General features: G+C 47.1%; 3 protein-coding genes across 3 annotated transcripts; 2 read left to right on the top strand and 1 right to left on the bottom strand.

Moving 5' to 3' along the window:
* The first annotated feature begins 2,681 nt into the window (after positions 1-2,681).
* Positions 2,682-13,109, top strand: LOC128088795 (epoxide hydrolase 1-like). Its single transcript, XM_052699616.1, has 10 exons — positions 2,682-2,819; positions 4,053-4,076; positions 5,057-5,270; positions 5,761-5,941; positions 6,660-6,890; positions 7,273-7,402; positions 8,004-8,218; positions 11,386-11,494; positions 11,825-11,950; positions 12,818-13,109. Exons 1-10 carry the CDS (start codon positions 2,791-2,793, stop codon positions 13,017-13,019), a joined length of 1,461 nt encoding a protein of 486 aa, XP_052555576.1. The 5' UTR covers positions 2,682-2,790; the 3' UTR covers positions 13,020-13,109.
* Positions 13,110-13,112: 3 nt separating this feature from the next.
* On the bottom strand, positions 13,113-15,991 carry MAD2L1BP (MAD2L1 binding protein). The gene is made up of 2 exons (XM_052699675.1): positions 15,606-15,991; positions 13,113-15,291 (listed from the first exon to the last, which is right to left on the bottom strand). Exons 1-2 carry the CDS (start codon positions 15,900-15,902, stop codon positions 14,761-14,763), a joined length of 828 nt encoding a protein of 275 aa, XP_052555635.1. The 5' UTR covers positions 15,903-15,991; the 3' UTR covers positions 13,113-14,760.
* A 958-nt stretch (positions 15,992-16,949) lies between these two features.
* GTPBP2 (GTP binding protein 2) lies at positions 16,950-27,032 on the top strand. Its single transcript, XM_052699605.1, has 12 exons — positions 16,950-17,154; positions 19,035-19,061; positions 19,679-19,863; positions 20,175-20,283; positions 20,796-20,993; positions 21,290-21,464; positions 22,021-22,240; positions 22,595-22,730; positions 23,116-23,174; positions 23,883-24,054; positions 24,333-24,497; positions 24,890-27,032. Exons 1-12 carry the CDS (start codon positions 16,981-16,983, stop codon positions 25,085-25,087), a joined length of 1,818 nt encoding a protein of 605 aa, XP_052555565.1. The 5' UTR covers positions 16,950-16,980; the 3' UTR covers positions 25,088-27,032.
* The last annotated feature ends 551 nt before the right edge of the window (positions 27,033-27,583 follow it).

Below are 27,583 nucleotides of genomic sequence, written 5' to 3'. Positions count from 1 at the left end.
TGGGCTCGGTTTCACTGGGAAGTGCCTGGGGGAACCTCTTAGCTCCTTAATTAGCAACAGAAGGGGCCAGTCCTTGCTGGAAGTAGTGCTGAAACATTTGTGAGATTTCCCCGAGTATAAGGGCGGCAGAGAAGGGGCCATTTCCAAATGGGAAAACACTAACTTTTATTCAGTATATAGTGCAGGGCAGAGGACTAAAAAGATTGGGGGACGGGAGCGGCGATGACGGCGCTTGCAGAAAAAAATGGTGATGGGCTTCCTAGGTAAGAAAGAAGCATCTGTCTTCACAAAGAGAAGGGGAGTAGATGAGTTTTTCCACGGCCCTCCCAAGTTGTTCATCACTTTGGCAATCTGAGTTTTACATAAAATACTGCGGAGCAGCCCCATGGGCTGGCTGCTGGTGGAGGCAGGAGTGAAGTGTTGGTGCAATCAGCTTTCAGATGTTTCATCTGGCTCTTGATAATAAAATTCAGGAATTAACAGCTTGGAAGTGCTTAGGAGCCCAGTGCTTCTTCACGGGATGTAATCACAGGGGCAGGAGCAAACCTCCCACTGACCAGCTGAATCTCCCAAGGCCTCATCAGGAAGGTGAAAATTTTGCCCATCTGTGTAGCACGCTTGGGGCTCTTTCTTGGTTCTCAGGACACAGCCACAAGGTGTGTGTTCAGCTCTCCAGTTCTTCCTGTGCAATCCAGTTACCAGGCAGTATTGTTCATGCAACATGTGAGAAAAGAGAGATATGTACATGAGCAGTCCCAGCTTGGACCTGCTGGGTTGCACAGACCGTTCCCCTTCAGAATTAATGTGGGGAAATAATACATTTCTTATCTTGTGCTGTCTTTGGTCTGAGGGAACAAACATGCAGTCAAGCTGAGGAAGGCCTCATTAGCCACCAGGTGCTTTCTTAATAGAAAGAAAAAAAAAAAGGACTGGCTTAGGTGAGAAGGAATCTTAAAAAAAGTTTGAGTGCCGCTGAGAAGGTGGGTATCACAAAGTGATGCCATGGGCACAGCAGGGTTCATGAGAGCTTGGATGGGTACAGGCCAGCTCCAAGACTCCCAGGCATTGCTCTGCCCTCAACAGCATCATCAGCCAGCAGTTTGCTAAGTAAAAAGACCAGAGCTGGTCCCTGGCACAGGACGGGAGGCAGGAGACCTTTCATAAACATCCCGTTACCACACACCATTATTATGTGAACTATGAGCTCTTGTGCCCACCAGAGGGCACCCGGTATTTGCAGAAGTGCTGTGAGTGCCGCTGTGCTACTTGGGCTTTTTGAAACCTCCGAGAAGAGGTGGCAGGTTATCGTGTGTCTGGCTTATATCCAGCTTTTAAAACAAGCGGGGAAAAGAATATATGACATTTACATTTCTGCGTGCATATTTTCTACCATTGCTGCAGGCATACCGCTGATTAGTGATGAGCAAAGGGTTGATAAAACGTCATTGAGGATAAGGGGTCCTGCCCCAGTGCAGGAAGATGCTCGGAGACACTTCTCTAGGTCCTTTCCTCTGATCTCTGGGTCTATGGGACACGCGTCACAGGCTCCAGGGAGGCTGCCTTGGCACCACCAAGCGGTTTCTGCCTGAAGTTGCGTGTTTTCGCCACTAGAGGTTGTAAGAGAGAAGGAGAAAAATCTTTGTTTTAAAGCGGTCGAACTGCTGCAGGGAGACTGCCTCTGGACACCCTGAATCTCTGTGGTGCAAGCACTCACAACATTCCTGTACATATACCCTGCATTTTAGACGGGCACTCGACCTTTAGTTCCGGAAATCAGACCTTAAAGCTAAGTGATCCCAGAAAGGCATAACCACAAATAGCTCTGGTGTAGCAATAAATTGAACGTTGATCAAATGAAGGATTTGCAGTTTTCCTCCTATTTTCCACAGTTCTGGCAGCCCAGGGACTGCATATTACACCCCTGTAACATGAGAGCTGATCATCACAGATCTCACTGGTGATGGCACTTCACTTTGAGCACTGCATGGAGAGAAGAATCTTTCCCTCTGGCAATATAGCTATTCCCGGACTGAAACACAGCAAGAGCAGTGTGAAACAGTTCAGGAAGCAGAAGCCTCTATCCAGCAGGATTTAACTGACTACTAGGGAGATAAAATCTAGTTTCTTGAGCTTAAAAAAAAAAAAAAGCAAAAAAAAACACTGATTTCTGTGGTATATGAGAAAATTTAGCTTTTCTTTTTTTATATAGTTTTGCTTTGTTTTGTCTGCTACAAAATATGCACACACACTACGCCTTCTCTTCTCCATGTCAAACAAGTGTAGGTCTCTGTTTCTCCTCATGCAGCATGTGCTCCAGCTCCTGGCCAGCCTTGTGTCCATAGTGGACTCACCCTGGTCTTTCCTTTACCAGCAAGACCAGAACTTGGCACAGCACTCCCAGAGATGAATCTCTCAAGTACCAGAGTGAAGCAACCCTTACCCCAGCCTGCTGGCTAGCGTGCTTGCTGTATAGCCCCATACACGACCTTTGCCATGAGGTCCCCCTGTCGATTCTGATTCATCTGAGGACCTCAGACAAGGCTCTAAAGAGCAGCTTTCTGTATGTACCTGGCACTCAGCCCACGCTAGTGCACGCGGCTATTCCCCTCCTATGCAGGACTTTGTATCGGCCTCTGTTTAACTTTGTTGAACTTAATTTGCATGTGCGTATTTAGTCAATAGGTGGCACCAATGTACGAGAGCGCGTCAGTGCCAAGGAGGAAGCCAGCAGAGGAGTCGTTCGTGTTGCTTTACTGAAAACTGCAGCAAGGCGAGTAGGAGCAGACAAGCATGTGGCAGGAGGTCCTTCCTAACGCCTGGTGAGATGCCTTTTAGCATGAGGAGGGAGCTATGTGGGACTCAGCCGGGGCTGGGGTGGGAGAAACCACCACGGGATAAGCCAGGCAGAGGCGGGCTATTGGAGGGTGTTGGGAGCATGCAGCTGATTTCTCTGGAATGTGACTGGAGAGATTTCACTAGACCAAGCCTTGTTTTCTGTTGCTTGGAGGGCTGTGTCTAGCATGTTTGTTTTTTATCAGTGTTGAGCTGGTGCTGTTGCCATATTGTTTCATGCCTCTCACTCACTAAGGTCTATAAGGATATAAGTGCACAGGAATATTACTACCTGTTCCATAAGCTGTTCAGCCTCCTACAGTTGGAGGGTGACACTGCTTGCAGCAGTGTCTTTGCCTTGGCTTGGAGCCAAGGTAAAAAGAAACAGCCTGCAGGCACGTGTTTTCATGGCACTTCATGCCTTTATTTTGTTTCAAGATATCTTAATTATGACACCAAATAGCTCCCTTTTTTAGCTGCCTACCTTAAGGCAGAGACAGGACCTTCTCTAAGTAATGAGACCTTCTCTTGTCACTTCTGGTTTTTCTGGTTTTGACTCTGCTTTTCTTATGGGGCAATCTGTCAGGATAAAAGAGAACCAAGGGAGATGTTTATTTTCCTCCCAGGCAGATTAGATGTGAAAGCTCACTATCCAGCTCGGACTAGTCAGAAGTAGCAAAAGTGTAGCAACTCACTGAAATCTGAGCAGATAAAGGTCCCACAAGCTCCTCCTGGTGCCAGTCCTTCGGTATAATGAGCGCAGCATGGCTAGCAGCAGGATGACCTTTGATCTTGACAGTTCACTGCAGGGCTGCACTCCTATCTTTCTTCAGCGGTCAAAATAACCTACTTTCTTGGCTGGAGTATCACAGCCACGAGTGAGACGAAAGACTGCAAGGACACCTATCCCTTTGTTTATGGCCTTTTATCTAATTTGTGCTAAAGGAAGTAATATTATGGAAACAAGCTAACTAGCTAAAAAGCAGCCAAGAAACAGCCTCATTGTGTAAAAGCGATAATCTGAGGTCCTCCCTCTCAATTGCATCCAAAAGAACTAGAAAAACTGTGAATGTGCTCACCCGATTAAACAGCTTGCAATGGCATGGTTGGGCAGTAAATGGTGCTGGCAATCCTTTGCAATGTCGTTAAGGATTGCTGCCATTCAGACAACACTATCAGACTGTAAGGATCTTTTTTATCTCTTTCCTTCTCTTCTGCAGGGAGAGCATCTTGTCCCGCATCAGGTGAGTGAAATTGCTGTTCTTTGCTGACACCTCCACTTTTCATCAACACCTTAGCTGAGACTCAGCACAGTCCTTTCCCTACCCCATTTGACTACAGCGACAGAATCTTCATTGTTCAAAGACTTCTTGCAGCCCCCTACAAAAGGTACTTCTCCAGATCTCCAGGAGAAGCTGGAGACCTTGACACTCAGGTTTGAGGGACATGAAGGTACATAACATTTTGGAATGATCGCTGTCACAACTGAACGGCTTTGGAACATACTACATATCTGTTGAAGCCAACAGTGGTGATTCAGCTTTTGGGTATTTCATGACTGGAACAGAAATAGAGGTACCAAAAAGACAGTCTGAGATCTTTACCTGTGTAAGACTATAATAGAGGGCCAGCTTTGACCTAAAAGATGCCTGAATCTGTAGGAAAGCTACATATAAAGCATTGCTGAGGGGGGCACATTCAGCTCCCAATAGCAGCTGAAGACCCTTTTCTCTGCTCTCACCCCTCACCCTTTGCAGTTTGCATTCCTGAAGGAACCTATGTACTATTGTCCCATTCACTTGAGTACCTTCCTCGAAATAGACTTGCACATATCCTATTGACCCTATTCCCCCATGGTATCCTGCTTCATGGGAGAGGACCAAGGAAACCTTGAGATCAGCAAATCATGATCAGCAAAGAATGAGATCCCTAGTGAGCACTGGTAGATGTAACCTTGAGGCTTCTAGTCTTCACACTCTTGTTATTAGAGTTTAATATCTCTACACTGGCTCTAGATTCCTGAGCCAGTACTTGTGGAATCTATTGCTTTTTAAGAGGTTGTTCCATACCTTGCCTGTGAACATCAACAACAAAAGAAGTACTTAGCCCCTGCTGACTATGAGGCTTTTAAAAATGTGTTTTTTCTTGGACCAAATCAATGTGGAAACAAGCCTTGGCATTGTCCTGCTGTCTTACACTGAATGCAAATGTTATGCATCCCTAGGTCTTTTCAAAATTCTCAGAAGAATGCAGTCCTGGTCCCTGTGGCTGCTGTGGGTGTTGGAGGGATGCTGGTTTGCTGGCTGATGTCCAGACGCAAGATCAAGAGTATTGAAATGGGTGATGGATGGTGGGGCTCTGGCGAAAAACCCCTGAAAGGGAAAGAAGATGAAAGCATCCGCCCCTTCAAGATTGAAACATCTGATGAAGAAATTGAGGTAGAGTTTGACAGTGGGTCTGCAGGCAATGGGGCAGAGTGGGAGGGTGTAGGCACAGAAGTTGGTAGAACGGCAGGGCTCAGAAGCTCCTACAGGAGAACACCTGGAAGAGCGAAGAGAGTCTTCCTAATGAATTGCAGCACCTGCCCCTAGTGATCCAGCCAACTAGCAACAGGCAGCTGGGCCCAATCTTTAATTGCCCTTCTATATTCTTTATCCATCCACCAGTGCCTGAAAGCTCCTAGTACAAAGTTAACAGTAAGGCAAGAGTGAGACCTGGTAATCCTGAGTGCATTAGGAGAATTGTTAACCTGTAGAAAGCTATATTCCCTATGACTGAGGAGATCACTGAGAGCTCTGCTTCAACCAGGATCATTGTCTAATAGGTAGAGGTCTAAAAGCTGGTGGAGCCTGGAGAGCTGGCCCCCTCATATGCTTGCCTTGGTGCACTGCACACATGGGCATCTGGGCAGCCTCACTCCTTCTGCAGGACCTGCACCGCCGCCTCGACCAGGCTCGCTACGCACCTCCACTGGAAGGGGCAGCCTTCAACTATGGCTTCAACTCTGACTACCTGCAGAAGGTGGTGGCCTACTGGAGGAACAAGTTTGACTGGCACAAGCAAGTGGAAATCCTGAACAAGTACCCTCATTTCCGTACCACCATCGAAGGTGAGTGGGTCACTGTGCCTCCCTGTTACACCCAGAGCACTTTCCCAGCTGCCTCTCCTGGCCTTGCTTTGCTCTTGCCAGTAGCATATGTGGGAAAAGGATGCTCAGTCTTGATGGCTTGTCTAAGATGTTAGAATATTTATGTGTATGCAATAGCTTAGTGATGTAAGGGAAAAATCTCTCGTGCAGGCTGTACTATTAATAAGCTTGTACAGATCATGAGTGCCATATATCAGCAATAAATTTAGGTCTGCCTCAAAAGAGCCTTCCTCTGGCCCTGAACCTGTGCTAATTAATTGTGAGGTTTTCTTCTACTATTGCCTTGAAACTGCCTTTAGAAGCTGCAAAGCTTATCCATTCTATGAGCCCAGAATATTTTTTTCATGCCATTTTGTCGTGGTCTTGCATTTGTCTTGCCTGCGTTATGCTGTGTATTTAAGCATGGCTTTACCTATTACTGTGAAACTAGTTTCTCATAGGAAGGATGTTCAGTCTGCTGTGACCCCCTGTCTGGGGTAGGGATTCATACCTCCACCTATAGGCAAAAGGTGTTACATAAGTATAATACTGGACATCCCTTTCAGGTAGTCATCTTCCTGATGTGGGATGATTGTGTAATTTCTGCGAATGGCTACTTTGCCAACCTCTTTCTTCAGAGTCCAGAGAAGAAACTGAAAAGGAGCCAGAACTTAACTTTTCTGTCTTGGATGTCTGGCAGGGATTGATATCCATTTTATCCATGTGAAGCCCTCCTACGTCCCTCATGGAAAAGCTGTGCAGCCTATCCTGATGGCCCATGGCTGGCCTGGCTCTTTCTATGAGTTCTACAAGATCATCCCTCTACTCACGGATCCAACCAAGCATGGCCTGGACAGTGGTGATGTGGTGTTTGAGGTCATCTGCCCATCCATACCAGGCTATGGCTTCTCAGAGGCACCACACCAGCAAGGTAAGTGATGAAAAGGCTCTGCTGGAATCACAGGTTTTTGGTGCAAATACTTCAGCCATCCCCCAATCCTTTGTGTGCTGCAGTCTGTGAATGCAGGAAGGCAGATCCTGGGTCTGAAGTTCAGGAAACTTGGCTCTGCACCAACACCAGTGTTACTGAGGCTCTGGGGCTAGTTTGGAGATTTGGAAGGCAATGGTAGCTGAAAGCCAACTCTCTCTTTTCTCCACTTTGCATTGAATTTACAACAACTAGTGTTCTCTCTATTGTCAGAGAGTGATGAGGAGCAGTACAGTACACTGTGCCTTCACAGCAGCACATTTGGGGCATGACCTCTGGCCAGGACACGCTTGAATAAATGTGTGGTGCTTCTCTTTATGTACAGGCTTTGACACCATTGCAACTGCTCGGATATTTCACAAGCTGATGAAGAGACTGGGCTTCAAGGAATACTATGTACAGGGAGGAGACTGGGGATCTCGTATTACAACAAATATGTCCCAGATGCTGCCACAGTGAGTAGCAAAGGGAGTTGAAGGAGCTCATCCTTTCAGCAGCTGGGTGTGCCTATGCAAAGTTGAGAAAGACAGATCAGAAAAGAAACCTAATATTTCTTTGGAAAATGGCATCATAGCAGCAGAGCATTTAGCATTTAACAAGAAGAGTGCTGCTACAGCTGTACTTATGTCAAAGAACAGATAGAGGGAGAAAGCTCTTAAAGCTGTTAGGCTGCTGCTCAGCTCACTCTTCTTGATTGCAGTTATGCTTCACAGCATGTGATCTAACAAAGCTTTTCAGAAAGTACCCAACACAACCAGTTGCCTTAATGTGGAATGAACCAACAGCCAGAGCTATCAATGTGGATATGCCATATCTGTGAATAGTGCCTAAAACAAGAATCATACAAATAACACAGTTGAATGGAGGTGGAACCAGCTGTACTTCCCCCCCCCCCCCCTCCTTTTTGCACCACAATGAACCTTTCAGGTTCTTTCAGGGCTTTATATATATTTGGTTCAGTGAAATCCTTCTTTCCTTCACAGTTCCAGTCAGACTTATTTTCTCGAAAATTTGGAGACAGAAATTTTAACACTGTATTCCTGAATTTGATTTTAGGTCTGTGAAAGGTCTTCACCTGAATCTCGTCTTCATTGGCGCACGAGGCTGGAAAAAGATTATTCAAGTGATGATTGGGACTTACATACCATGGCTTGTAGGCTTCACCAGGGAAGATGTTCGACGGATGTACCCTTTCATGCAGAAGAACGTATTTGACCTTCTGCGAGAATCTGGATACTTACACATCCAAGCCACCAAACCAGACACTGCAGGTAATGAACCCTCCCCTTGTTGCTATATATTGTATACCAACTGCCAATGGTGTAAAAAAAAAACCTCATCATTGAGGAATGGCTTACTGTGTTTCAGAAGCAATACATTCTGATGAATGACTGCAAGGTATAGGACTAAGATCTAAAAGTTAGAATGGAGCAGCTTGTAAAAGGTGGACTCTGCAAATATCACTTTCCAAACTGTTTAAAGTATGCTGCTACTTTTGGGAAAAGAACTCCTTTGCAGAATACTCTCAAAGTGAAGCACAGAGTCTTAAAACTGAAGCTTCTAGAAATACAAACAAGTGAAAACAAGAAAAAAGATTGTAAGCGAGTGCAATGTGAACGTTGCTGAAAGGCAGACTCAGGCCTAAATCTTAGAAGGCAGAAGCCTGACAGTCAGTGGTACCAGTGTGTAAGAATGATGGCCATCTCAGAAAAGTTAAATGTTTGTGTTTTGTTTTTTTTTTTAATTGGTTCCCATTAGGTAAGGACTATAAGATATCCTGTCTTGAGATAAACTCTCATCCAAAATGGCAGTAGAACTACTTCCAACTGATGTCGCTAACAGAGACTACAAAATGAATAGCGCCTCAGCCTAGCCCTTCATTGAAAAATTCAGCATTTTGGTATGAGTTTCTGCTAAATAACACCTAGTCTGTTGCTTGAACTCATCACAGCACTGAAGAAATAAAAAGCAGGATGCAAGATAGGGTTGAGTTTATTTGTTTGGATTTTTGTTTATTTCTTTTAGTCAGAAAGAAGGCCACGGCCTGACATCTCTGCTTGGAGACCAGGCTCGCTGAGGCACAAATAGAGGTGAAGTTGCAAGCCTTTTCAAATGACAGTGTGTTAGACTAGGCAACTTGAGGAGAGTATTCCCAACCTTAAGAAACTAAATTGACTTCCTAGATGTACAGCATAAGCAGATACTTTGAGCAGTAACCACTAGATGTGATCCAGCTGGAGGTTCACACTGCACAGCCAGGGAAGAGGCTAAGATTATTCTCAGTTAAGTGGCAGCTCTGAAATTGCTCTGAAGTCATTCTGTTTGGCTTCCTGACTACTAAAAGGCTAACTTTAGATTAGAAAAAGAAATCAAACTGAAACTTACAGAACTGCTAAAGTAAAGCCAGATGGCTTTTACACCAGTTAGCTTCAGGGAGGGATATTTTTTTTTTTGACTGTGTGTTTGGTTTTCCCTTGTATAGGAATGCTTTTTCTTTGTCCTTTTTAGATTGCAGAGTAATCCTTTTGTGTACATTTAAAACATTCTAATTTCATTTCATTTTCTTGATTGTTTTATCCTAATGCCTACAATTATTTTAAAAATGCACACCAGAAATAGCTGGAAACGAATAATTAGACATGCATGCTTTTAAGGGATCTTTGATTTAGAAAGTGCTCCTTTTGCTGGTGTTTCTATTTCAGCAGGTTCACTGTTCCCTACTTTTCAATATGCAATCAGAAAGACACGCTAAAGCTGAGGCTTACGTCAGTGTTATAATGCCAGCTTTCACTATAATTCATATACTTTCCTGATAGTCAGTCAAACAACATAAATTACACTCAATCTTGATTTCTGATTCTGAATTATCTCTTCCAAAGTATGATATTGAGTTTGATGTGCTGCACCCATAAAAGCACAGTGCATGTGACTGTTGTGTGAATTGCCATTCCACAAATGATTACTACTTTGATCGAAGTATAGCTGTGTCAACCTCTTTAAACCTGTTGTCAGTATGAATAAACAAACTCAAAATGTTTGTCTTAAAGTGACAGCACTTTAAGGCAGCCTGCAATCAAACCTGCATATTTAAAAGGACAAAGCAGTAAGCAATGAAAGGCTAACTTATAACCTTCAGTAAGTTGGTAAAAACATGCAATTAAATTCAAATCCAGCTTTTCATTACACAAAAAAGAAGACTATTCAATGTAGATTTACTGCTTACTTAAACAGAAGGACTCCCAGGTGTTAAGCAACCATTTTCCTCAAATACATTTTTTTATATCAACTTTTAAACTAGCTCCACAAATGCTTCATTTTAAACGATAAGTAATAGCAGAGATCAGCCAATCTTTCTGTACAACTTAGCATACAAAAGTAAGTTGATGTCATAGAATCTTTTTTAAGAGCCAGATGGAGAATTAGCTCAGGAAACAATGCAAACCAGTATGTATAGTCACTGTAAGATAGCAGAGTTATTTCATAGAAAAGAAAATATTTCCCCATGATATTACCACCTGTAAATGCTTCACAAATCAGAGCTTTGGTGGAAGCTAAGAGCAGTGGATCCATTAATGTAAAGTGTTTCAGTTTCTAAACAAAGTTTTGCTGAGGTTTCTCCTCTGATGTTCCCCAAAAAACAAAAGTGCCTTAAGAAAAGGATTAAGTTCCCGAATTAATAACTGGTTAAAATGGAGATCTAAGCATGGGAATAAGCAAGCCAGTTCCAGGAGAAGGGTGATTATAACAAAAAAAATCTGTGTTGGCACATTTCAGCGTGATCCTAATTTCTCTACAGAGAAAAGTTAATTGTTAATTGAAAAGCTGACCGTTATCCAAGGTTCGGTTTAATCTAAAGATAACTGCACAGAGTTGCAAAAACATTTAATTGACTTGCTGATTGAACTGGCCTATAAAATTTGATGTCAACAAAGTGCAAAGCAATTAGGGGAAGAAAACCACAGCTCTAGTTTGGCTGCTGCCATGGGGAAAACCATGAGTCATGGCTAGTTCTTTGAAATGCAGCCAGATCAGTCAGAGTTCAAGAGCATTTTACTGTCTGTCCAAGCAAAAAGAGACTAAGAAAAAGAAAAAAAGGTATTTGGAATTCATTGCATCCCTGTTGACCCTGCTTATGTTTTAGAATACAGAAAGGAGCAAAAAGGAATATTGAAATGATCGGGCAGCTTCCATACAAACACTGTATACGATCTAGGATTTTGACCTGATGAGGAAGGAAAAAAAAAACAACAAAAATAGGGACTTGGGAGCACAGTGGAAGAGTGTGATGTAGAAAAAGAATAGGAAACTTTCCTGCTTTCCAATAGCAGGAAAAGATAATGCAGTACTCCATTCTTTAGATCATGTAAAAGGTGATGAACTTCAAAGTATTACAATGCCATGCAAGTATAAGAGCTCTGCTGTTCTTCACTTGCATTAGGTTGTGGACTGAATGACTCCCCTGTGGGGCTTGCTGCATATATTTTGGAGAAATTCTCTACGTGGACAGATAAATCATTCCTGCGTAAAGATGACGGAGGCTTGGAAAGGTAAGAAAACAAACATCATTCTGTGAGAAAACTTGTTTAAAAAAAACCAAACAAACTGATGAGGAGATGGACAAAAGGCTGGCCAGTGGAAGCTGAATTTTAAGGATGAAAGATTACAAGTAGATAAGTAGAAGTTTAAGCTTACAGTAGACTGCCTGCAAGCTACTGATTCAGTACTAGGAAGCTTTGCTTCAGGCACATGAATGTAATTTGATTTGCTGCTTGAAAATCAGTGGAGAACCAGAAGACCAATAGCTTATCAGAGCACAAGCCCAATATAGTATGTTGAGAAACAGCTCAGTTACATTGAATCTTTTTTTCTCCCGCTAGCAAGTATTCTCTGGATGACCTTTTGACCAATGTGATGATTTACTGGGTGACAGCATCTATTGTGCCCTCAATGCGATATTACAAGGAGAACTTTGGCCGGGACCCTGGCCTTACTGCTGATTCCAGGTAATGAAGTGTACAAGACAGATTTCGAAACAAGACTGAATCAGACCTGCCTGTACAAGTGTTTAGATCACTTGCAAATTTAATCTATACTAGGAAAAAGAAAGGCCAAACTGTAATCTTCAATCAATATAGTTAAGGGTAGCTTTTCTTTTAAACCTGTGATTCACACAAATTGGTCTGTTGCCGAAACAATGCAGAACATTTAGCAAAAGTAATTCAGATCTGTGTTCAAGATACAGCTGGTCTATAGACTTACTAGACAAACAACTGTAATCCATGGCTTTGTTCACTAAAACCAAAACAGAAAATCACAAGCGTTCCTAGCAAGTTTAAACAGTTAGGAAGGATGCAATTTACATGTGAACAAACTATGAGCTACAGCTGTTAAGCAAAAACTTGTAGAAGCAGTGTAAGAAGTGACTCACAAAGAGAGGCTGACCAGGAAGCACTGGTGGGCAAGGCTCCTCAGCAAGTGACTGATCATATAAGAGAAAAAAGAAATCTTATTCTTTGTAAACTGCACTAATTCACCTTCCCTCTCAATAGGGATTATAGTGGTACCAGAAATTCTAGAGCAAATATAAGCTAGCTTGCTTGAGTTTCACACGGAGGTGTGGCTCCACATTACAAAGCGTAAAAGCCTGAACTCTGTGCAAAGTGGGCTTCATTTTATGCATCTTCAGATATAACACTTTTGAAGTCAAGGAGATTCAAACACCAATGAAACTCCTCAGCAGAGTACAGATATGAAAAGAGTTGCTGTGGTGAAGTTTCTTCAACTCATATAAAAGCTATGAGTCAGAAGGTTTTTAAATTACTTTCTTCAGAAGTTCATCTTAAAAATACTGTTAACTAATATCTTTTTAGGGTTGGAGTATATGTTCCAACAGCCATTGCAGCTTTTCCCGAGGAGATAGCCCATACACCACAGGTCTGGGCAAAGAATACCTACAAGAACGTTGTCCATTACTCTTACATGCCCCGTGGAGGGCATTTTGCTGCCTTTGAGGAACCGAAGCTGCTGGCACAAGACATCTTCCACTTTGTGAGAAAGGTGGAGAAGCTGTGAACCTGCAGTTTAGATACATGTATAGAATGGAAGCAAGTTGTTCTACTATCACAGAATTTAAGGGATTAAATAAGCTCAATACAATCACAACACGGAAGCCAGCATTTTATTTTGATAATAATGATTATAACTAATAAACTTGTTCAAACTCTAGAACTCTTCATAAAAAAAAAAAGAGCATCTTGTCTCTTATTCCTGGCACCATATCGTTGCTGCATTCATAATTCAAGTATAATGGAATATGTAAACCACTTAATGTAGTAACATTGCACTCATCTGAAGGAGAGAGCAGAAAGGAATGGCCCCTTGTTCCTCAGACCTCCAGCTTCTGTTCAAAAGCTTCTTTAAATACTGAAGTGCTAGCATTCTTAAATACATGCTTCAAGCAGCTTTGGTGGAAATGTAAAGGGCTTAGATGTCCTGAGAATATCAAACACTCCCATTAAACAGTTTGAGTTATATTTCATTTGAGAGACCAGTGATTACATTCTCAAGTGAGCAGCTCCACATAAGGCAGCTCTCTTTATTTTAGCAGTTCTTTCCCAGAGCTAGTTTTAGCAGTTGCTCGCTGTCAAGCAAGGCAAAAATGGCATCTGTAGTGTTCTCTAAGCTTAAAAAAAAAGATTTCCTTCCAGTTTTACAATCTTATTCACTGCTAAAATGTCAGAAAAGCTTAAAACGTGCACTGAGTACAGGGGGTTAATTCACCTTCTAACAACCTCCTTCCAAAGGATTTTTATCACCCCATCGATCAGCTTCTGTTAGCATGTAGTAAGCAACCTTACTACCAACAGCCTAAAGATTCTCTTCTTATGGATGGAGCCATTTAATTCATTCCATGATAGACACATATCCAGCTGATCCAAGACAACTCCAGCAGATATCCAGTTCTGGCACTAGTTTCTCCTCCCCGTCCCTAAAGCAAGATATTTTTATTTTCTGTTAAGTGGGAATAAGCTGCCACATTGAGGCAGGAGTCCTAACTTCCTGCGAAGGAGAGAATAAACTGCTTTTCCTAGTTTTAATTGTATACCAAACTGATTGTCAGGTCTGATGGACTAAAAGTTAGTAAAGGAATAGGAAGATGTGTTCTGTTGCTTTCACAGGACGACTCAGCCTCATTTCATCACCAGTATAAGACACTGCTAGGCATGAAGTCTTCCAGTTGCTGAAGAGTGCCATGCTGGATTCCTAACAAACTGAAATGGTGTTATGGGAAGAAAGATATTATCTACTAGATGGGCAAGCACCTGAGTACTCAAGTCTGAGTAGGCTGCAGGAAAAGGTCTTCTTTCACAGCAGTGGGGTAAAGAATGGTTATGGCCTTTACAGTAAAAGGCCAACTATATTAATAATCATATACGTTATCTTGTCCCAAACAATCATATAATGCAGTAATCATTAACAGAAATGGCTGCAGTAAAACTCAGGAGAGTAAAACTCAGGAAGACTGCAATATTTGTCAGTTCAGCAAGCGTGTCACAGGGAAGTCTTTACACCCAATATATCAATTAATTTCCTTAAGGAATCATGGTAGCTGTATGCAGCTGTGCCTTAAAGGGCTTTTGCTTTCAAAGACAAGTCATGAGGTGAACACAGAAGAAGGTGGTCAGGAAGGCAACTGATGCCCTAGAGAAGAGATCCAGAGAGACAAGTGTATGCCATTACCTCTGATAGAATTATTGCCTAAAGCAGCACCAAAAATTATTCAGTATCCCATTAAAGTTCTACAGGGCACAGATCATTCATGAAAGCCCTTAAGTGTCACTGGTGCTTGAAACCATACGTAGTCCTCCCAAGCAGAAGTCATAATCTGAGGAGCTGAGGCACTTATATCGACATCTCCATCGCAGGACAAATTAATAGTCAGTTTCTTTCCTCTGGTTGGCACTTTGTAGTTGAGCTTGGGCCGAAACCACTCCACACCACAGTTGCGATGCCCTTGGAGCATAACAACAGTGCTTGTGACTGGAAGAGCTTTAAGTTCACTGAAGACATCTGCAATGAAGAGCGAGTGAAAAAGCTTACGCACGCAGGATGTGGTTTTCAGGCTTTTCTCAGCACTGCCCACACAGATCCCTTCTAAGTTGAGCTCATAAAGCTCCTTGGGGCTCACAACATTGCCTCCAAGCAGAATAAGAACACGGGGAACCAGTGTCAAGCTGAACATCACTTCCAGGTGCTGGAGCACTGCCTCCAGTTCCACCAGCACCTGCTGGCACTTCTTGCTTGCTAAGCCCACAGAAGGTGGCTTCTTGATCATATCTCCATCCTGGAAACCACAAAAAAAGAGACATTAATATACGAACAAAAAATTGCAGAGGGTCCCAAATTCACTCTTCAACTATGGTCGTCAACTATGACACATCCCCTCCTTAAGACTCGATGAACACATAGAAGACAATCTATCAACATTTGCAATTAGAGCTTTTGGGTTTCTAGGTGATGTGTTAGAAAACGAGTGAAGGCGGTAGGATAGTTCACTGGCAGACAGAAACCAGCGTTAAGCCCCTACACCGGCAGCCCCAGGCCGACTTTTAAACGGGCCACCCACCCGCCCCCCCCAAGGCTCAGCCGCCCGCCCACCTGCGTGGCCCGCCGGCAGAAGTAGGCGAGCTGTTCGTAGGGCAGCGGCAGCTGGTGCCGCTGGTGCAGGACGTGCTTCAGGAGCTCGCAGGCAAAGCGGCAGCAGCTCTCTCGGCTCACGGCGCCCGGGAACACCACGGACACGGCGGGGCTGAACGCCGCAGGCGTGCTCCGCCGGGACTTCCTCCCACGGCCACGCTCCGGGGCTAGCGGCGTCTCTACCATAAGAAGCGGGGAGGTCTGAGAACCCGGAGCCGCCATCGCACCAGGCGACTCCGTTTCCCCCAGGGCAGCCATTTTCTAGGCGGCGGCAGCAGCTGCCCGCTGGAATTTGAATGGCTGCCGCCGCGGGGCACCATGGGAGCAGCGGAACGTCCGTCCTGTGGCTTCCGGAGAGCGTGGGCGCCATGTTGGATGGGGCGGGCACTAGGAGTCAGCCCTTGGGGAGTAGAGGGGAGCCCCCCAGCGGCCGCATCAGCGGCGTTTTTCCCTTGCATCCCAGAGCCCGCCCAGAGGGCGGACGCAGCGCTGCAGGGAGGGGAAAAAAGCGGTGGTGAGAGAGCCGTACACGGCCGAGGCTGTGTGCGAGGCCTCAGCGAGGCGGAGGCTGGCACCGGGCCCCGTGGCTGGCGGGGGAGCGGCCGTGTTTGGAAACAACGTGGCCGCAGCCCCATTGGGCGCAGTCTCCCACGCACCGCGGGGGGGCGGGGGGGGGGCGGTGCCAGGAGCGTGGAAGTTGACATAGGCGGACCGACCGTCGCCGGCTCTGGTGGTGCGGCGGAGAATCGCGAGGCTTGCTGCTGTTGGCGGAGGCGGACAGGGGGGCACGGCGCTTGGCGCGTTCTTGCCTCGAGCCGAGCGCTTCTGTCGTGAGCCCCTGTCGGCAGGGGGTTGCGATATCTGCGTGGATAGTTCTATGCGCCGTGCTGTTTCTCTGCCTTTATTGGAAGTTTCTGATATCGGAAATGCTTAAAAGCACTTCGGCTTCCCACCCCCTGTGCCAATCGCCGTGTGCCCCAGCTCGCTGTCCCAGAACAGAGGGCACCGGGGCGGCGCCCTCGAGCTGCCGGGCACCCCGCACTCCGAGCTCCAGGGCCGCCGGGGGGCGCCGCCCGCACGGAACTCCAACTCCCATCCGCCCTTGCGGAGGCAGTCCATAGAGAACGGCGCGGGGCGCGCCGAGGGGCACGCCGGGAGCGGCAGTTCCGAGAGAGGCGAGGCGCAGTGCGTGCCGGGAATTGTAGGCGGGCGGCGCCGCGGACTCCGTTTCCCGTGGTGCCGCGCGGCGGCTTCGCTGACGGCGGGGGCCGGGGCGGCGGGGGGCCCGGGCTGGGAAAGGGTGCCGCACCGGGGCGGCGGGGCCGCGCCGGCCGCTATGGATTCGCGGGTGTCGGAGCTGTTCGGGGGCTGCTGTAGGCCGACGGGCGCGGCGTTTCGCGGACGCGGAGGGGCCGCGCCCGGCGGCGGCGGCGGCGGCTCGAAGGCGAAAAAGAAGAGCGGGCGGAGCCGGGGGGGCAAGGCCAACAACCCGCCGTACCTGCCGCCTGAGGTGAGCCGACTGTCGGCGGCCGCGGAGGGGACGCCCTGGGGCCTGCGAAGGGGCCCGGAGAGATGGGTGGGGGGGGCGGCTTTGTGCGCGGCGGGGCCGGAGCGGAGATGCGGATGAGGTCGGGGCAGCGCCGGCGGGGGCTCCACCAGCTGCCGGGCTCCCGAGCGCCGCTCGGCACGTCCTGGTGACGGCCCTCCCGGCTCCGTGAGCCGATGTTTTCCGTCGTGGTGATGCGGCGGGTGCTGGCGGGCTCCGAGGGAGCGTTCTCGTTTTTGATGTTTGTCTCCTGCAGCAGGAAAAACTGACGGTGTTACTTGAAGGGTGTGTGGGTTAGTTCAGATGGTTGGCACGGCTCTGAGGAAACTGCTGCTGTGGATGGAGAGCATTATTACATTGAGAAGATTGCTCAGCCCTGCTGGGCGAGCTCTCAGTAAGTTATCCGAGTCTGTGCTGGGAAGGGGCAGCCCCCACACCGGGCTGTGGTTCCCGTCGAGGAGAGAACGTAGAGCTCAGCTGTGTGAGACCCTGTCCGAGGGTAGGAGCGTCCCCCGCAGCTGCAGTTCAGTTTTGGTTCTCTTCAGCTGGAGGCTGTGCAGCCCCTGTGGTTTCAGCACGGCTTCCTGTCCGTGGCCACCCTGTGCAGCATGTAGTCCACACAGCCTTGTGTGTTGCTTTTCTCTAGGCTGAACTGCTTCAGAAGAGACCTACCCCCTTGTTTAGAGGACAGCACAGAATGTGAACGCGATGTTTTTCTTAAATGGCAAAAGAATAAAGCCTCCTGCACGTATCCTTCCCTCACTGCATAGCTCTGCTGCCCGAGTGCCGAGCTGGCAGCGTGGAACTTCCCTCTGTTGGCCTTCTGCCACCATAAGCTCCTCTGTGGTTAGAAACTCAGCTAGAAGGCAGGGAGAGGGCTGTTGCCTCTCTTGACATGCAAATTGGTGTCCAGAGGAAAAGCAAGTGCTTAGAGTTGGCAGCTCAGCTTAGTCTGCCTGAGTACATGGCTTCTTGCAGTCCTTTCTCAGTGGCCGTCCTTTCTCAGTGGCCCTTAGACCAAATGGGTGCAGAAGTTACTTCAGTGTTGACTAGATGTTCCCTTTGGAAGTTAGAGCCTGTTGTGATCAATGACTTTATGGGCCTTTCTGGTTTAGGCTCTCATACAACTTGGTCTGTTTTCAGCCCTTCTTGGGGAAATTCTTCGAAGAACATTGTGCGCTTACAGTCTCAATCACATCTGGTTCTCCAGCGCAGTCACCAGTTTGCTGTATTGCAAGGGAGTCCATGATTTGCATCCTTATATCTGTGGTCCTTCTGTCTTGAAGGGTAGATATATAAGGATATGGGAAGGAGTCAGTGGAAAAATAATTGAGTGAGAGAAAAGGGTATCAATGCATGGAGAGAAGAAACAATGACTTTTGTTCCTATTCCCTTCTTTCTGTGTACACTGGGTGGGCAGAAACTGCTGGACATAGTAGGAATGGGATGGTGTAGTTTGCATTGTGGGATGTGGCTTTTTTTGAAACTGGAACTGTGTGGCTGGCCCTCTTTTTTGCAAACAATTAAAAAAGCAAAACAAAACAAAACAAAAAAAAAAAAAAAACAACAAGGCAGCACTATTCCCCTGTGTCATATTCTAGTTTTATCCCTTGTTTTTCATAATATGTGATGCAAACAGCAAAAGAAGCCTGAAGTAAGTTCTAGTTGAGTGTAGGAATGAGCAGCAGAATGGGCTGTAACCTAACACAATATATTTCTGCAGTTTTCCCTTTCTGAAATTGTCAGTGCAAGCTGTGGAATATCTTTTCAGCTGATGCCTATAGAAGTCCCTTCTGGCACAGCATCTAACCCTTCTGTTTTGTTTTGTTTTGTTCTCTGACCAGGCAGAAGATGGTAACATCGAGTACAAGGTGAGCATTTTGTGGGTGTAGGTGGGTTTCTTCTCAGAGCTCTCTCACAGCAAATAACTTCAGGAAAGACAGTGTATGGGGAATGTGCCCAAGGGGACAGAAGAACAGACACTGTACTAAGGAAGGAACAATCAGCCATCTTCTGAGTACACAGAGATACCCAGTGTTCTCAGCTGGAAGAGTTTGAGCTCGTCACTCATTTTAGGAATCTGTTTTAGGAGACAGGACCCCCTGGTTTTCCTGAAATCTTCACATTGACAGCTGTAGGTGTCCCCAATAATCATTTATCACTCAGTTTGTAGCTGTTCTGCCAATCATGGTTACTTGGCTCATTTATCACAAATAGGTCCCATGGAGCTGTCTTTTTACCCCCACAGCAGGCAGGGTGCAGATCCCTTTGGGAAAGTGAAGAAATGTTCTACTCCCATATGCAGGCATCCCTGTGAAACACTCTCTCACCTATCCCATGGTTTCTGTTTAGATTCTAACATGGGGTGTGTTTTCCAGAGGTGGGTCAGAGCAGGGGGCATTGCTTCACCGCATTGATTTAGAGAGCTGCTGGTTTGGGCACTGGCATTACTTGCAGGCTGTGACTGTAACTCTTCCCTCTTAAACAGCTAAAGCTGGTGAATCCCTCTCAATACCGCTTTGAGCACCTGGTGACACAAATGAAGTGGCGACTACAGGAAGGCCGTGGTGAGGCTGTCTACCAGATTGGGGTGGAGGACAATGGGCTGCTGGTGGGCCTCTCGGAGGAGGAGATGCGTGCCTCACTCAAGACCCTGCGTCGCATGGCAGAGAAGTACGTGTTCACTTTTGTCTGAGGGACCTGTAGGCTTAAAAAGCCTCTGGTACAAGAGAGACTTCGCTCCAGGAGTTCCCAGAGTAGCTGGTGGCATCGCTCCATGGTGCTTGTGTATGACTAAACTTTTGTTATCATGAAGGTCTAGACATGAGAATGGAGCTAGAAGACTTCTGGCTTCAGGCCTGAGGCTGCTGTCCTGCTACACCTAGTTTTTGTCCCATTCACTTTGTCAGATCTGATTCTGTATGTGCAAGGGCTGCTGAGTGCGAGTATGTGTGTCTCACTCTTCCCTTCTGTGTCCATGGCAGAGTTGGAGCTGACATTACAGTGCTGCGAGAGAGGGAGGTGGATTATGACAGTGATGTTCCAAGGAAGATAGCGGAGGTGCTCGTCCGAAAGGTGCCTGACAACCAGCAGGTAGGAACCTGTGACCTGGCTGTCTTGCCAGAGATGTGCAGCCCTCGTACAAGAAACTTACTTTTAGGATGGGAGTCCAAGCCCTAAAGGCAGTCTGCTCTAGATTGGCCCATAGCTGATGCTTTAAAGAGCTGCTAGAGGGAAGCTTTGAGGACAACGCTTCTTATCTCTGAGATTGTGGTTATGGCACATACCCGTAGGAGAGATTTCCTTGATCAGAGATGAGAATCTATTTCATTTCTGCAGCAACAGTTGTGATGCAACCCAGTGTGCAAACAAGGAAGAATTTAGACTTCCTGCTAATGTGTCATATCACAACACAGTAAAGTATATCACAGCTCCCAGACTATGATTTGCTACGAGCAAGAGCAGAATCTGAACAAAAGTATGCTGTGGTGTCTGTCTGTTGTGGAAGGAAACCCTAGGGCACATCCCTGCAGGTGTGCAGTGTTCATACAGACCCAATGGAGCAGCATGTAGGTTTAATGATTTCTTTGCTCTTTTTCTCCTAGTTCTTAGACCTGCGAGTAGCTGTGCTGGGTAATGTGGACTCAGGGAAGTCAACTCTGTTGGGTGTCCTAACACAAGGAGAGCTGGACAATGGCCGGGGCCGAGCACGTCTCAACCTCTTCCGACATCTCCATGAAATCCAGTCAGGAAGAACATCAAGCATCAGTTTTGAGATTCTCGGTTTCAACAGCAAAGGAGAGGTGAGCAGGGGGCTGCTGAACACAGATGGAGGTGATAGGGAGGGTGGAGAAGAACAGGATTACCCTCCTGTTACAGTGCTGAGGGAAATATGATGGAAGAGTGGCAGTACAGCTATGTGTCCCCTTACCTGATCACTGCTTACGTCCATTTGCAACAGACACGATTTCTTACATCTATGATTTCTTACATGTATGATCTCTGCTAATTTTGATGTCAAAAGGGACCGATTAGAGCTGGCTCTTCCTTCACTTGCTTGCTGGGGCTCCTTTTCTCACCAAGTCCTCATGTTCCTCAGGTGGTAAATTACAGTGACTCCCGAACAGCAGAAGAGATCTGTGAGAGTTCCTCCAAGATGATCACTTTCATCGACTTGGCTGGCCACCACAAGTATCTGAAAACAACCATCTTTGGCCTCACCAGCTACTGCCCAGATTTTGCTATGCTGGTAGTTAGTGCCAACACTGGCATTGGTGAGTGTTACACTGCCTGCACAGGCTGAGAGTAAAATATGAAGTGAAATGGGGAGCAAGATGTTGGAAGAAAATATTAGTGTAGAAGTCCCTTCTGATTTCTTGTAGGCCAGCACCTCTAAGTGCCTGGGAGGGAAGCAGGGCTGAGTTATTAGCTGTAAACCATGCTAAACTGTGCTCTGGACAGAGGCTTTGTTTGGAATTTAAGGCTGTGTTTGTCAGAGGGAAAAAAAAATAAATGTATTCTTAGAGGTGCTGAATCCAAAACTTTATGAAAAGGCATCTGGAGTTCTTCCATATTTTTCTGTGACACTTTTGTGGTTGTTAAGAAGGAAAACTACTGCATCCTTCTGAAGCAAGGAGATCAGTTACAATAATTCTGGGTTCTATTTTTCTGGAATGCTCTTGTTTTTTTGTTTAAAAGAACAGTTTTGCTTTCTTACTGCTTGATGAACTACCAGTTGGGATGAAATTTCCAGGGTGAGCCCATGGGAAGGTCAGGAGATGTTGCTGCTTATTTTTGTAAAGCTACTACACTCTAACTTATCTCCTGCAGCGGGCACAACACGAGAGCACTTGGGCTTGGCCATGGCCCTCAAGGTCCCCTTCTTCATTGTCATCAGCAAAGTTGACTTGTGTTCAAAAGCCACTGTGGAACGGACAGTGAAGCAGCTGGAACGAATTCTGAAGCAGCCAGGCTGCAACAAGCTTCCGTTGCTTGTCACCTCAGATGATGATGCTGTCACAGCAGCACAGCAGTTTGCACAGTCTCCCAAGTAAGGAAGCATTCTTTTCTGCTGGGAGCAGGCAGTTCAGACTGGGCTGCTGTGTGGTGCTGGGAAAGGGTGATGACAAGGGAGGCAGCCACTCAGCTGGTTTCCTAATCTCTGCATTTTCACCTCCCAGGCCTTTTTTCTGGGCTGTGGGAGTGGAAGATGCCAAAAGCTGTGCTTCTCCAAGAGGGGGGATCAGTACCTCAACCAGCCATGAGGCAGAGTTGTGCCAGCCCCTTGTGCCCTCCTACTCTGACCTTTTATCATTGTAGTCTCTGGACTCGGTAGATTCAGAGTCTCAGTCACCTTTTGTAGTTGTGGTCTGGTATTCTGCTTACTCTTGTTTGTGTCTGACAGCATCACCCCAATCTTCACACTGTCCAATGTTTCTGGGGAGAACCTGGATCTCGTGAAAGTCTTTCTCAACATCCTTCCTCCACTGACCAACAGTAAAGAGCAGGAGGAGCTAATGCAACAACTCACAGAGTTTCAGGTATGGAAGGGTAGCTTGGCTCCAGTTCTCTTAGTGCACGTGTTGCTGTGATGTGTGACAAACATCTGTGGTTTCTAGATAGAACAGGCAGAGACAAGGTGAACCACTGGATTACTGGGAGATGTTTGAGTAAAGAAAAAACTCGTTTCTTGAACAAGGCTTGTTAGGCTGGGCTGCGTCCTAACCAAGGGATGCCCATTTCAGTGAGGAGGTTGTTTCTCTAGTTGCCGCTTAAAAGGCAAAGGTTCCTCTAAAAGGAATGTTGTGGGAGCTATTGAAAGCTCACAGATGGTGTCTGATTCTGTATGGGGTGGGCAGCTTGTTCTCACTCTGGAGTGCTTTCTCACAGCTGTCTGAGCAGCTTATTCTTGTTGCCTTCTTGCAGGTTGATGAAATTTATACTGTGCCAGAAGTGGGAACTGTTGTGGGAGGAACTCTGTCAAGGTAAGGGAACAGGCAGACAGGTGTGATTGTGAATGGTTGCTGGAGTTCCCGCAAGGTTAGAGTTTGATCCCTACTCATACCAGATAACCGAGCCAAGGGAGGATGGAGGACCACAGAATGCTAGGAGATGTCATGAGGAGATCAGTGCTTGTGCAGTGGCAGGCAAGGAATCTGCTCTAAAATTGCTAGATAGGAATATGACCTGTAGTGTGCTGGTAGATGAAAGCATGCTGGGAACAGTCAACAGAAGTAAGCCAGGATGCTAAGGTGTTGTATTCCTTCTTCCTCAAGCAGGATGAGGTAGATGGTAAGTCCTCTGCTCCCAGCAGAAGTTAACCGCATGCCACCCTGTGAAGAAAGAAGCTGTCATTCAGCTTCCAGGAACAGTGAGCACAGCTTGGCTACGTTCACACAAGTGGCAACTGCAGTCTCACCAGCAGAAATGACGCAGTGTGGCAGAGCAGTGGGAGGGAGTGGCCCCTGTCCAAAGGACTCTGGGTGTTTGAGGAGTGATAGTGTGGCTTTTGCTCCTACTGCATAGAATCCCTATTCCCAGCAGTGTTGCATTCCCGTTAGTTGGTCATGTGCCTGGGTAAGAATCCAAAGACACTCACGTTGGCCCTAGAGAATCTGTGTCGGTTGATCTTGGAGAGTGCAAATTCCTCCTTGTCTCCTGATGAGCTCTGTCCTGCTGTTGTGCCTTGGCAGTGGGATCTGCCGAGAAGGGGAGAACCTGGTGGTTGGTCCCACTGATGATGGGAAGTTCCTCCGGCTGAAGGTGTGCAGCATCCAGCGCAACCGCTCAGCCTGCCGCGTGCTGCGGGCTGGCCAGGCAGCCACGCTGGCCCTCGGACCCTTCGACCGCTCCCTGCTGCGGAAGGTGAGTCCTGCTGTTGCCAGCTTCTTTGCTGGTCCAGTGAGTGGGGCTGGAAGCTTCCTTGTGGATCCCCCATTGGTAGAGCGGGAATGAAGTAGAAGTGTTTACAGAAAGCTTGTTGAAAGGGAAGGAGGTTGCCGGGCTGTGAAGTATGATGAGTACTGGACTGAGAATGGGGTGCGAGTCCAAGTTCCAGAGTGGAAACATGTTTGTGGTTGTGGGTGCTGTTCAGAAACAGGAGGATTGGCCTTAACTAGTCTGAGCTCTTGGTTATTGTGCAGGGCATGGTCATGGTGAGCCCAGAAATGAACCCCACCATCTGCTCAGTGTTCGAAGCCGAGATTGTGCTGTTGTTCCATGCAACAACTTTTCGGAAGGGATTTCAGGTGACGGTACATGTGGGGAACGTGCGACAGACAGCTGTTGTAGAGAAGATCCATGGAAAGGTAAGTCGTGGAAGGAAAAGGGAGGAAGATAGAACTCAGTGTTGGGACCTGCTGGTATTCCACCATGCCCTCTTCTAAGACTGTGGGCTACTGGTATATTGAATACCTGCACACTCCACTCCTTTATCCTTCCCATTTGGTTGATATTTCCTCCTCACAAAACAAGCGGTATCACAGACTACAGCAAGACTCTGAAGGGGGATGAGTTTTCCATTCCCCAGAGCTTGTGTTCTCCTGTCTCCCCCTGCGCGAATAGTAATGGGAAGGACTTGAGCCACGTGGTCTGAAGGAGTCAACCTGTTCACTTGCTTCATTATCTTAGCATCCACGTGCACTTCTCTTGTATGCATCAGAAGGACAGATAGGTCTAAGCTGTCCTTTTTTTTCTTCAGGATAAGCTGCGGACAGGAGAGAAGGCCGTTGTCTGTTTCAGATTCATCAAGCATCCTGAATACTTGAAGATCGGAGCCAAGCTGCTTTTCCGTGAAGGAGTCACCAAAGGCATTGGGCATGTCACTGATCTCCAAGCCATCACCACCAAAGAAAATGGCCTGGAGGAGTCTCTAGGGCCTGGACAGCTGAGCTTCTGACTACCACTAGGTCAGAGAGATGTCTGCTCACCAGCAACCAGGGAGAAGGATGAAAGCTCCCATGGGTCTCTGAGTGACGCCTGGAGCTGCTGCTGTCCCATTCTAGCAACGGTGTCTCTCCTCCGTACTGTGAGATGGAGTCTCTGAGGGTTTCTCGCATTCAGTGCAGCACATGAGGCAAGATAAGCACATTCTCCACATTGCCCACTGCTTTTGTTATCCTGCCTTCCTTCAGAATAGATTGGAGGCAACCGCTGGTCTGGGCAGGCAAGTTCTGGCTTTGTTCACTGAACAAAGGGATGTTTTTCTACCTGTGACACAAGATTTGGTCCCATTCCAGCTGTTAGAGCACTGGGTTGATGCAGTCCTGCAGCACATCCCTCCAGGCAGGGGATGGGAAATGCCCTGCTGCCTGCAGCAAGATCTTGGTTGAACCTATCAAAATGCGTTCAAGACACTTTTTAACTATTTTAATCTTGGTTGGCTTTAATCTGCTGTGTGTCCATTTGTATGTTGGTTTTGCATTACTCCAGTCTAAGTGTCTTACTGTTGGACGAGCATCCTGTCCTGTTCCCTGTGTGCATGTACGCACTCCTTCATGTGACTTAGGAAGCTGTGGCTGCTCAGTGTGGCACAGCCTCCTGGCATTACAGCACAAAGGCAGATTTAGTCAGCACTTGCAAACAGCTCCTTGAAGCAGCGGAGCAGGAGCTGTTTTGTGGAGCAGAGTGAGACCTGGGCCTGTGCTGGCATGGGCAGATTGTTTAATGGCTGTTCAGCTACAGGTGAAGTCTACATGTGGCAGCAGTGGCTTGCAGTGAGCTCCCTGATTTGGCAGCTCCAGGGCCCAGCCCATGCTTGCCTTAATGTGAGGACAGGCCACATTACTAACACAAAACAAGGTGACTTCTGTTGTTTAGTTGTGATTTGGAAGTGGCGTGACTTTATTTTTCTTCTCAAGGAAGACTTTTTTTCTTTCCCCTGCCACTGGGGTGTGTTGTGAGTGGAAGGCTATTGTTGCCAGCAAAGACTCTGCACAGGGAAGCACTCTTATTTCCATCATGCTGTTGTGTGACTGCTGTGTGTGACAGCTCCTCCAGGCCCCTCAGCCCAAAGGCAGGGTCTGTTGAGCTGTACATGGGCTTTTGGTTTTCTCACTGACTGTCAGACCAGAAGAGTCAGTGGTGAGCAATAGTCCTCCAGCCAACCTTGTCACATGGCACATAGCTTTTCAGCTCTGACTGAGGAGAGGGGAGAGGGCCTGCAATACCACACAAATACCCAAAGAGCCTTTTTGCCCTCTTGAAAACAAGTTGTGGTGCTGACCTGCTGGCACAGGCAATGCATGTGGGGCTGGGTGGCCCATGCTGCTGATCTGTGGACAGCATAATACCTGGGGAGACAAAAGATGCCAGCACTGCAGAGTGCATGTTGGGACTGGGGGAGGCTGGTGAAATGGTGAGGTACCTGAAGGGACTCAAGAAGCAGCTCAATGACAGAAGCAGGCACTGCCTGCCCATTGGGAGGAGCACTGACCCAGCTGTAAGTCAGCTCAGCAGGGAGAATGCAGCTGCTGGGTCAGGGTAGCTGGCTGTGGTCGTAGGTCTTTCAGCCATGCCTGAGAGGACTGGTGCCAGCTGCCAGCACGCTCTACCCTTTGGTGCTCATGGCTCACTAAGAAAGGGGTGGGGAACATGATGCCAGCTGTTTGCAGCAGCCCTAGTGTCTTCCACACCAAAGCAGGCATGGGCTTCTCTAACCCTCTCTGAGATAGATAGCTGATGGCTGGTCCCATCTTGTCCCTACCAGCTGTGGCATGACTGTTCTTGGTGCCATGCTCTTCATGATTGCTGTTTTGTTGTCTTGACATTTTCTAATGCTGGGGCTCGTCCCTGTTCCCTGACTGTCTATAAATAAATGTACAGAATAAAGATGTTTTATGGAGGTTGCTGGCCAAGTTGCATAGTGAGTGAGGGTGGAGCCAAGCTTTTGCCCTGCTGCCCTTGAGCTGGGTCATGGCTGCCCTTCACCCCGCATCCTGCACTCAGTCCTATAAATACCATCCCAGGGTGTGGAAGGAATGTGTGCATGCTGCTGTTTACAACCTCGCTCTCCCAACTTATCTGAGCAAGCCTGAGGTGACAGGCTGCTACGTCACTCTGAGCACAGCTCTTCTGGCTGTTAGGGGCGGGACTGCCTGTGGCTGGGGCTTTCTTGCTGTCATAACTTGCCCTGGAGCCTAATTAAAGGGATGCATTCTAGGGCACAGACCTAACTGGTGACTTGCTTTTAAAATAGCTCCAACCTTATCAAGGGGTTTGCAGCTGCTGTGGTATCTCCCTGAGAACATGTTGTTCTCCTGGGACAAGAGGCAGAAGGGCTTCCCCGTGGAAGTGATCCATGTCACTGAGTGGCTGCGAGTTCTCATTTTTTTTTTGTGACCAGCAGCAGCACCTGCTAAGGCCGGTCTTGCCAGACACTTAGGAAATGAGGTGT

This window comes from Tympanuchus pallidicinctus, unplaced genomic scaffold, assembly GCF_026119805.1.
Source record: "Tympanuchus pallidicinctus isolate F22 unplaced genomic scaffold, pur_lepc_1.0 scaffold1, whole genome shotgun sequence".
Classification (NCBI taxonomy): domain Eukaryota; kingdom Metazoa; phylum Chordata; class Aves; order Galliformes; family Phasianidae; genus Tympanuchus; species Tympanuchus pallidicinctus.
This window is presented reverse-complemented; position numbering and strand designations above follow the sequence as displayed.

Excerpts from the sequence above, each read along its gene's own strand:
- LOC128088795 (XM_052699616.1), top strand. The coding sequence starts at position 2,791 with ATGTGGCAGGAGGTCCTTCCTAACGCCTG. Across the intron at positions 5,942-6,659 it reads TTTCCGTACCACCATCGAAG|GGATTGATATCCATTTTATC; the intron begins GTGAGTGGGTCA and ends GATGTCTGGCAG. Across the intron at positions 11,495-11,824 it reads GATGACGGAGGCTTGGAAAG|CAAGTATTCTCTGGATGACC; the intron begins GTAAGAAAACAA and ends TTCTCCCGCTAG.
- MAD2L1BP (XM_052699675.1), bottom strand. The coding sequence starts at position 15,902 with ATGGCTGCCCTGGGGGAAACGGAGTCGCCTGGTGCGATGGCGGCTCCG. Across the intron at positions 15,292-15,605 it reads TCTGCCGGCGGGCCACGCAG|GATGGAGATATGATCAAGAA; the intron begins GTGGGCGGGCGG and ends TGTGGTTTCCAG.
- GTPBP2 (XM_052699605.1), top strand. The coding sequence starts at position 16,981 with ATGGATTCGCGGGTGTCGGAGCTGTTCGGGGGCTGCTGTAGGCCGACG. Across the intron at positions 19,864-20,174 it reads CTGCGTCGCATGGCAGAGAA|AGTTGGAGCTGACATTACAG; the intron begins GTACGTGTTCAC and ends TGTCCATGGCAG. Across the intron at positions 24,055-24,332 it reads ACCGCTCCCTGCTGCGGAAG|GGCATGGTCATGGTGAGCCC; the intron begins GTGAGTCCTGCT and ends GTTATTGTGCAG.